Here is a 10983-nt window from a genome sequence, read left to right on the forward strand (position 1 = left end):
ATCTCGACAGAATTCACACGCATATCTTCGCAGCAACGCATTTGAATTTAAATCGAAAAGTTGCATGCAATTTGGGGGATATGCGTTTGATTTTTCAAATCAAATTTAAAACGTGCAGTGTCTAGAAACGGGCCCAGGTTTCCGATCCTGCTCTCTCAAAATCTCTCTAAAGATTTTGGAATTGTGCGTTGTCGTTACTAATCCACGCGAGATTTATGCATGATATAAAACATAATTGTTAATGTCAGTAGGTATGTTTTGGCGGCAAAAGGAGTAAGATTTGGGTAGCGATCCGCATCGTAATCTCACTCTGTATAGGGGAAATTTGTGTTCATTTATAAGTCGACAAAATGTCGACTTACGCGTAAGTCGACTTTCGCGTAAGTCGACGTGTTTTTCTCAGTCCCGATTATGTCGACTTACGCGAGGTTGACTGTAATTTTTTTACAGTACCCCCAAACACCACCCTTACCGTTCTCACTCCTAAAGTCCTTATCGATGTTACTCACATCCGTACTGTTTGCTTGTAGTTTATGATATGTAGCAATAAAGCTCTGAAGACTATGTAATATTTTGCCCTACTTTCTTAGTATTATGCATGATGTGCAGCCACTGATATGTCAGGTGTAACATTTTGTTTGTATGTTGTCTTGACAATTTGTCGAGCAGTCAACATCAGAACAGGGTGGGAGAAACCTTTCAACTTCATTATTGGTACAAAGAGTACAAAATGAAAAACAAGCAACTTCTTGATGATTTTTCCAAAGATATACAATAATAAATATTTCCAAATGTAGGAAGGTTATACCTTTCCCCTTGATTTCAGAAAAATTGTATGATATATGTGTATGCCAATAAAAGAACCCCTCCCCCTAAAAAAAAAAAAAAAAAAAAAAAAAAAAAATGTAAGGAATTGCTATTGTGACAAGAACAGAATGGTCATTTCAAGATGCCCATAGCCAAGTTGGATGACATATACTGGGTACACAATGTACTAACTATAGGCTGGTCAGCTCTTTCATACAATGTGTGTTCCATCTTTTCCCGCATGTCACTGATCTGCTTCTTCCACGTTACGGCATTATATTCAAAATGATATTCTGTGAGGGTCAGGACCACCTTTAAGTTGCCATGACAACATGCTTTTGAACTCACATTCTGCGAGGTGCTATTGCAATCATCCATGCACGGAGATGCATGTCTATTTGTGGCCTGCTCCGAGCCCTGTTACACTTGGCACTTCTCTCCCGCACATCTGTGGCGCTCACGACAAATGTCACACATTATCAGCGCGGCAGAAATTTTCCAGCGCCTGGCCTTGCATCGCAGCGAGACTCTTAAAGAGAACTATCAGGCCGAAGAACAGCAATGAGGTCAAACTTACCCCAGAGTCAATGAGAGATGGAGCAGAGTTTGCTTAAAGGCATAATTTACCATTTGCAGATGAAACAAAAATCCAGCTTTAGTGCTTCAAAATAGTTCTAAAATGTGAGTTAGGGATAGAAACAACCGATGTAAAAATTTGAATCAGTATAATTGATGTTAAGTATTGTATACAGTACAAAATGTGAACAACGATTATGATATTAATGTTTCTGGACTAAACCATCTACAATTATGGTTTATTGAGAAAAATAGTGATATCTCCTTATATTTTAGGCTTTATTGCAAAATTTTTACATGATAGGATGTTTTGTGATACAACTGATCTACAAATATGCATCAAATGTGATATCTCGAACATTTTTAATATCACTGCTCCCAAAAGTAAACTGTACCTTTAAATCATGCCTTGTGCAGTATGAATACGAGTATGTGACAGAAAGTGGTACCTTATCAGGTTGTCTGTAGACAAATAAAGTTTAGAATTGTGTGTTAGGGCAAGTTTGAATCACATCTTGGGATCATCTTTATGAAGAGCTTTGTTGATGTTGCAAGGTACAGTTGTGCGTTATTTTTAGTTACTATGGCAACAGCCATGCAAGAACCAATCATCATCTGAGAGCATTTCAGTTGTGACCGTGGATACTGCATATAATGTAATATGCAACAGTTCTCTTCACAGAAAAGAAATTTCCTGCATCACATACAAAGTATGTAAAATATTTATTTTACTGAGTACTCATCAGCTATGCTGTACTGTGACATGATTTCTTTTGTGGTCATTTATTGTGAACATGTTATGCAAATCAGAAATAGTTGGGTAGTGCTGTGTTTTTAAGCATAGCCTAATAGAGTTTCCTTTCTGGACAGTGTACTATATGTGATCACATACAGGACAGAGGGATGTGTAACGCAAATAAATTGATCATTTACGGAGATGTTCAGTGATGAATTTACAAAAATATTATAAAAGGAAAAAAGATACTGTGCTTCTCATGAGAAATCACATCCATTGTCAGCAGATGTCTACAGTGTTGCAGTTCGAGGAGGAATATTTCACAATGTATCAAGAAACTGGTTCAGGTTTTGCAGCCCAATTACTTCTGCTACCATGACAACCAGATATAATTGGAAACCAATGTGCAGTCAATGATCACAGAGCCCCAGGTGGGGTTAGACATTAGAGTGCAGAGTGCAGTCACACATTGCTATTAAAGTAAACATGAACATACATGTAAGATTACCCATCTGATGCACAACAAAGCATAACATGAGTGTATGTACAGTATTTATATGCTTCTCATTCAATATACTGAGAAGCCCTCTATTGTCCCGACACTGTGTACATCCGGTTTACTGGAAACTTCAGCACTATACACATGGAGACCATCGACTCTGTCTAGTGCTCACGTGCATATTTACTACCAGTATATATGTGCATGTTATGTTCTAATGTCATACTAAACATTTGGTCTTTCACAATCTTCAAACATTAGTTGTGCACACTTATTGGATTGTCTCCAGACCCAGGGGATACTGGTAACTAGCAAACGTATATCAGACAAAAATGGCCTGAGGATGGGCAGCTATCTTAGTCTCCTTTTCAGACATTTCATTGTAAATGTTTTGCTGAACATTTTCTGCAATATTCTATGGTGAGGGTTTAACTGAATTTCTTTAGATCGGAATGATGTTGGAAATGTAATGATGAACTTTGGTCATTTTCAACTCCACCATTTCTCAATGATGAGCATATTTTCACCATAATGTGTTTACCATCGTGATTTTCTGTTGAGAATCATCTCATATAAAAGGCTGCACCTTTGAGTGAACATTTGATTTTGAAGTCGTGCAATTCTAGAAAAGGGGACAGCCAGTGTAACCCTCCTCCCACACATGATATTTAAGTTCAGACAGTAATCATGTTTAAGGAAGAAACATGGCTCAAGTACGGACCATGATAATCACGAAGTACCGGTATGTAGTGATGAGCTGTTTAATAAGGGGTCCCACAGACAAAAGGCCACACAGAGAGTCAATAAGCACGTACATCAGATTTTAATTGCATGACTCATAAGACACAGATAGTCTGGCTCTGCGTGGCAGAGCTCTGGGCGATGTAGAAAGAGTGAGAGTGTGAGCACACAGCCAGTTTGTGACGACGCAATCTCCAGCCCCATCTGGGCTCGGGATTGAATTAAGACCGCGGCCTCTGCACTTTACTCTCCTATTATATACATGTATATGCATGAGTTTAGATGTCGTAAGACCTTTCCAAGTTTGGATGTTGTAAAAACCTTTCTGCGTAGAAAATTTCTAGGAGATTCTTTCTTTCTTTCAACTTGTTGACGTACAAGGCCACTCCTGGGACGTTTGTTTTTGAAAGATGATCACACCCAACCACAGTATGGAAGAGTCTTGACCCTACTCTGCATACAGTAGTTCTTAACATCCCTCAGGTTAAAGACCTCATATTTCAAATGGCATAATATCTCTTTAAAAAAAAAAAATTCTGATCCAATTTTGAATATCATATAAAAAATATTGATTTGACTCTTCAAACAAAACATAATTACCCTATACTTGTATTTATGTAATCCATTACCATTTTTTATTACATTATGTGACAGCAGCATTGATGCTATTTTTCAAGAATGTTGTGAAAATAAAAAGTTTTCTTTGCTCTCCTGAAAATTCATGATTTTGAGGAACGAGGTCTTGTCACCCCAGGGCTGATAAATTCGTCATGTACCAGCACTGAGAGCTATAATTGTTTATGGGTGGATGACAAGCCATAAAGGCATGAGGTTAATAACTCAGTGCAGAAGGAAGTCTTGCAGGCTAGACTAGTTTCTAGATGCTCATGTTAACGATAGGTCATGATCTGTGTGAACAAGAGAGGGAAGGGAGGGGTAGGGAGGGGGTTGAACCAGGTTGACAAATAAAGGGATGCACTTGACTTTTTCCATGGTGTATCAGCCACTTCATATGTGAGATTGCCCTTGGTATATCACAACACTGCATGTTATTTCTAAATATGCACACTGCCTGAGGCAGATGTGGGGGACATAGCCACAAAAACAGATAGGCCTAATCTTTACTTTTTATATCTTTTATTGTGCCATTAAACTTTTGTAGTGTCCTGCAGTTTGTAAGAGTACAGTACATTTACACTATCACAGAGTAGAATGTTGTTCTTCTGTGTTACATGATTCAGATGATAACAATATGGTGGTGTGGTCGACCTCACCATGTATCCTGTAGATACACCTCTCTGCTGAATATAATCTGCAGACTGTAGACAGTGTAGGATGGGTGAATGTCGATAGGAGACTACATTCAGAATCTGTCAGTTGAGATAAAGTCGGTTGTTTATGAAGGAGGGTGCATCAAACGTTCAAGGCAGCCAGATCCTATGTGAAGATGCGTGCGCCCGTGATAACCAGTACAGTTACCTCATCCAGTACATTTTGTATGCCTGCCGTGTTATTGGCAGTGCAAATGCAAACCTCCCGAATATTCAAGGAGCGATGGTTGAGGATGGCACGCTTGACTCCGACCTTATTTCACAAGTACTTGCTCAGTAGAGGATATGCATACTAAAGACAGCTCTAGATAAAAATCAGAATGACCAAAAAACAAGTAATCAGTCTGCTGGGGTTTTTTTAATGACATCTTCAGGTTTAAATTGTTTCTGCTTTAATTAGAAGGGTAGAGAGATTAATCGACCTTTCTTTTCTTTCAGCCGTATTAACATTGGATGAACATAGCGAGAGGATGGGGAGAAGGGGAAAGTGTCTGCATAAATCCAATGCACATGTCAAGTTCATCCCGTATATATCATGTTTATTTGTCTATTTTTGGAGAGTAGTATTATTTAGTGTAAGTTTTTAGTGTATTTAATGGAATCTTTGATGTTCAGTCATAATCGGAGCTGTCATCCTTTCAATCAGAGATGGAAAGAATGAATATATTGTACATTTAATTGACAGTAGTTTTAGGGACAGTAGGGTATCATTCTGTACCTGTCCACAAACCATTCACCCTGTGCTGCAATTTTTATTGCTGTTGGTATTCTTCATGTTTTTTCTGCATCCAAACCTATTCCTTTAGTCTGGTTTTTGTTTTTTGTTTGTTTTTGTTTTTGTTTGTTTTGGGGTTTTTTTCCGTGGGAAGGGGGGGGGGATTTGTTTGACAATTTTCTGATTTGATATGTTGTAGACAAATAGTGCTCTTTTTAAGATGGTGTCGGAAATAGGTTTGTATTATGTGTGGAATTAGTGTATGTATCCCTCTATATTCGTCTGCTAGCAGATTACAACTTACATTGTATCTGTCTTTGCGAGGTTTTTATTTAATTCATTTTTTATGGGGGGTATTGTTGATTTGATAGTACTGCTAAGCTATGTAAGGCAAGCCCTATTTCAGTGGATGACTTTGATGTACTCTGTGTATAGATTGGATTGGTAGAGAGAGTGAGGATTGAATCAGTCTAACACACAGGGGTCATAGGAAGGGCTAGAACGATCAACAGTGGCCATGAACATTACACAGCACTATGTAAATGTCAGCAGATGTACTGGGGAGGGAGATCCAAAGAGAGAATATATTGTAGCACATGGCATAGAAATAAGGCTATGCTACACTGTATGCCCCATGCTGGAAGACATTGACGTTACTATTTCCCCAGTGGGTAATAGTAGGCATACACAACTTGTATAAAATAAGGCATACAGCTCCCACCGTCTTTGTAGTACCTACATACGCCGAATGTGCAGTTGAGTTCCTTTGCAGCGAGGAAAATTTTAAATCATGTCAATTCTTTATTTTTAAAATGTGAGAAATTATATGTGGGTACGTCTTTACAAATCATTGAGGTCAAGAAAATATGAGGTGTGATGCCATAACCTTGAAACTCTCCAATCTGTTTGTACTTATAGATATTGTGAAAATCATGATTTTGGCCAATTATTCAGCAATGACTACCTAATTTCCCCAAATGGCCATCATAGCTGGGTTATGTACAGCACATTTTCATGAAATAAAAATCAGTTCCATGATTATGTTTATGTTCCATTCAGTTAAACATGTACCATTCTTTGTGTTTTCATATTTTGCCATCTTTATCATAGCCAGCTTGAACATGTGATGAAGTTGAATATACATTGTATATCACTTTAAAGTTGCAGCTCCCAGAAGAGTAGCATCCTGCGGTTAAAACAGAAAACATGTGTTCATCTTGGCATAACAAATTCACTCACAGGATGCGTGACACATGAATTTCTGTCGTTAAGTTAACAGCTTGGTGTATGACAAATAATTTACTCTGAAATGCATCAAAAATGTCATGTTCATGTACACTAAATGTTAGATGGACGGCAAGTGAAGTTTCCCATAGCAAAGCTCAGCTGTGATGTGCTTTGAAGTACTGCTACATGTAGTACCTTCTGTTTATTCACAAACCGTGTTCAGAATAGTACTAGTGTACACTTAAGAACTCAAGAAGCACTCATTAAGCAGTGTGATATCCTTACAATCGTTGCAAAGAAGACAACCCATAAAAGGACTTGTGACTGTTTTTATGCATTTTATAAATGTTATCAGCAGAACATTTCATGTGATCAACATTCGCAACAAATTATCTACTGTGATCTTCCCAAAGTTGTTGCGTACAGTTATAGTAACAGCAGTTTGATTCATAGGGAAACTCTTTAGTAATTTTATAATTTTAAAGGGTTAATATTTGTGTTCATGAAGAGTATACTGGATTGCCTGCCTAGAGAATATTTGTTCAGATTTACTTACATGTAGTAGATGTTTCATAAAGAGTCAAAGGATTGAGGCAGCAGCCTGCAGTTTAATAGGAATACAACAAAAATATTGATATGACAGTTTGGATCAGTAAGTTCAGAGCCTTGTACAAACTGTAAGCCTTGTACAATCAATTCAAAGATGAACCCAATCAATGTACGATGTATTCTAGTTTGCAAATATCTCACATAGAACAGCTTTTCATCTCATCTGGTACAATTAGAGTACACACCAGCAATGTGTGTTTTTTAGTCTGTTTAGATGTACACAACTAATGGCACCCTTTTTGTCTCTTTCCTCTTTTCCTTTCATCTATTAGACCAGAAAAGTTGGCGGTGGTGGCTTCGGTAAGTTAGATGACTTTGTGTTTGTGCTTTCTGAATGTGATATGAATCCTAAATGCATATATTGATATTTGTCTAGTCTTTTGAGCTAAAAAGATTAAAAAAAAAAACTATACCAGCTCCTGACCTGGTTATTTATCACTGGCAATTTGTTGCCTACAATATTTGTTGTAGGAGAGTTGCTAAAAGGATGTAGTCTAGTCAGGGTCTGGAGAAGAGATATTAAAAATGTTTTATTTTTTTTACAAAGAGCATCAGAGCATCCCAAGACCTAGTTTATCCTCATCTTCTCATTAAGTCAAAGAATAACAACTGCTCAAGTCATTAGTCGCCCAATCACGTCAGTCTCTCGGCTGACTGCGAGCACAGTTTAGCCTCCACTCAAGACCCAAGCCTTGATAGTATTCCTGGGAGGACTAATTAGTCGTGTGAAGCGCCCCCACAGTAATAGAGTTGCAACCTTTGCCTTCGAGATTCACCTGGCCGCAGATGGCTCACGTCCCACCACTTCAAGACAGTGCAGTTTTCTCAATGTGGGCAGAGTGATTGAAAACCACATAGGTGTCGAGTTTAGTAGACACTGCAAACTTAAGTGAGTGGTGGGCTAGTACATGAATGTCGTACAAAATTTTGAGAACTATTCATTGTCTTTTGAAATGAAGACCATATGCGTGAAACTCACAAACATGATTTTGATAAACTGCTAGTGAGATCATACCTTATATACCTGAATCAATGATGTGTTTATCAACACATATTTATTCTTCCTATGGAGGAAAATTTGTTGGTACCATCCCTCATGTATATGATGAATAATATGTACCGGTAGTTAAATCACCTCTTCTGCAGTATAAGGAGAACCATTGGTGGTTTTTCTCAAAATAGTTCAGGGCCTTTAAACGAGCAATGAGCTTGTCGTTGGTTACTTAGTCTGCTGTGAATGAAGATGGAACAGCGATGTGCTCAATCTGTTTCAAACAGCTGGCTGATCGTAGCAGTTGCACGACAGTCACATGACCATCCCATCTTTCCCCTGCCGACAGGTGAGATCTACGAAGCCCTGGACCAGGTCCTGGACGAGCTGGTCGCCGTCAAACTGGAGTCTGCCCTCCAGCCCAAACAGGTGCTCAAGATGGAGGTGGCTGTCCTCAAGAAACTTCAAGGTCAGTCTCAGAGATGGTCTGCTCAATCAACCTCACCCTCTGCCTCTTTAATCCTTTCTGTACCAGGGACTTTGGACAATGTGTACAACTCTTATGAGGTTTTCTGTGCCATTTTGAGTAAAGCACACAAAAGGTTAAAGGGACTGTACAGTACTGGTTGAGGTAGGGATTCATGTTTTGAACATTCCTAAGTGAGATAATGAAAAGCCTCTTATGAAATATGAAAGAGCATGTAATTTTAAGAAGGATTCAACGTTTATTTGATGAAAATTGTTTTTCAAATGGCTGAAATATCCCAAAAAGTGCTAATAATAAAAGGCGACATGCCACAACTTTATTAGGATCTCTTTGTTTCACCTTGTTTTTGGATATCTCAGCCATTTCAAAACTGATTTTCATCGAATAAACTTTTGATACCCCTGAGAACTGCATGCTCTTGACATCTCATAGAGTGGTTTCTGAATATCTCGTTAAACGTTAAAAGCTAAATCTTCACCTCGACCAGAACTGTACTCACCCTTTAAAGGCATTTTCCCCTCACTGTAGTGTAGGTTGTAGCAGGTGATTCTGACACTTGGTGCATTTATCAACTCACTTATGGTGCGGAATTAAGGTTTCCAAACAATTTGCAGCCCTGGAGTTTTGGGCAGTTGATAAACGCAAAGTTGTCTTGATTATGGGGTGAGAAGCACATTTCTGAAATGAGGAAAAACATCTATATCCCAAAAAATAAACATCTGGCCAACTTTTCTGTGACTGCTTCCATCCATGTGTCAAAGTTACCTTGCACACATATTTGACCCAGTTTTGTGATTCTAGAATGTGAACTTTTTTTTGGCATTTCCAAATTGTTTTACATTTGTTTAAATGTTTTGTAATCCTTTGTTATATATCGATATCTTATCAAGTTTGACCTCTCTTTACTTTCACACAATGCTTTTGTCTTTTTTTCTATTTCACATGTAAGTTCATATATTGGTGCAAATAACCCCCTTGTCACCTAAAGGGAGGTCTTTCTGAGTGGTAATTACCCCGTAATCTGCTTGACCCGGTCTCAACGGAACGCGTCTGCAGGGAGACTAAATTGGTTTACCCAGGATTAGTACATCTCGTTAACGGCCACATTTTTGCGGCGAAACATACTTGCATGCAGGGCCCTTTGCCAAGCCAGCGCGCTGTTCCCCCGGCCAGTTCCAGCATTCGCGACCCCTAATGCAATTACACCCCCATTCTCCCGCCTGGCGTGACGTCATACCATACCTGGCCTGGGGCAATCCAGTTTGCCTAAGAACCATCCTGTTTGAAAAAGTGTGGACCAAGAGGAGCCCTTTGAGTTATTCAAAGCCATGGATATGTTTGTCTGAAGTTTTACTGCACCTATCAAGCTTACATTTGTTTTCTTTCAACTTTGACAAAACTTTTTTTGCAAGTTTACCCTGGCGGAAAATGCTACAAACCCTCAGATTTGTTTTGAGCTGTAGTAGTAGTAAAAGAAGTCCAGGGCACTGCCAATATTCAGTCTATAATTTTTGGGAATTCTTTCTTGAATTCTTTAAAATTATATGAATGTTACCATGCTGTATGTAAGAAGGTGTCTCAAATGTGTCCCATGCCATTCAAGCAGTAATAATTCCCAGTTAAACTTAGTATGATGTCTGAGAAGAAGAGATTTGAACTACGTTTTGAATTTTCACAGATTGTTGTACCTATGATATGTACGTCTGGTTCATGAGTATTGAATCCACAAGAGTTATGACTGTTTGTATGACTGCATTGAGTTTGTGTATTTCTAGTCTCGTTTGTTTGCTTCAGGAATGATTATCAATGTTGCAGTGATGGGTTTGTTTGCTTTCTTTTAATATTGATTGGGCTTGTTAGTTGATTTGTTTATATCTCTGCAGCATTGTTATAAATGATCCAGACAGTTTGTTTTATAGTCTCCGTATGTTCATTTGTCACAGGAAGGATGAATGCTGCAGTTGTGGATTTGGTTGTTTCAGATTCTATGTTGGTTTCAGTGGGGTTTCCCAAGAGTTTGTTACAAATATGTGTAGACAGCCGTGCTGTTGATGAAAAACTAGCAAAGCCACTATTTATCACTTGCAGATAAAAAAGAAAACAGCTTTTATTGCTTCAAAATGGTTCTAAAATGTTAGGTAGGGATAGAAACAACCAATGTAAAAATGTTCATCAGTATAATTAATGTTAAATATACAAAATGTGAACAATAGTTTTATTAAATTTTTTTATTAAAATCGTTTCTAGAATAAACCATATACAGT

At 38.2% G+C, this 10983-nt stretch overlaps 1 protein-coding gene across 2 annotated transcripts in view; it reads left to right on the top strand.

Annotated features, from left to right (window-relative positions):
- The window catches only part of LOC139737606 (tau-tubulin kinase homolog Asator-like), a 44746-nt gene extending 34707 nt beyond the window's left edge, over positions 1-10039 (top strand). For both annotated transcript variants that reach the window (XM_071648286.1, XM_071648287.1), the window contains exons 3-4: positions 7514-7541; positions 8582-10039. In XM_071648286.1, coding sequence (XP_071504387.1) covers positions 7514-7541; positions 8582-8862 — 309 coding nt within the window. In that variant the 3' untranslated portion in view covers positions 8863-10039. The remainder of the gene's footprint in view (positions 1-7513; positions 7542-8581) is intronic.
- Positions 10040-10983: the final 944 nt, after the last annotated feature.

Source organism: Diadema antillarum, unplaced genomic scaffold (genome assembly GCF_040938485.1).
Source record: "Diadema antillarum isolate AM-2024a unplaced genomic scaffold, OU_Dant_1.0 seq00000696_RagTag, whole genome shotgun sequence".
NCBI classification, from domain to species: domain Eukaryota; kingdom Metazoa; phylum Echinodermata; class Echinoidea; order Diadematoida; family Diadematidae; genus Diadema; species Diadema antillarum.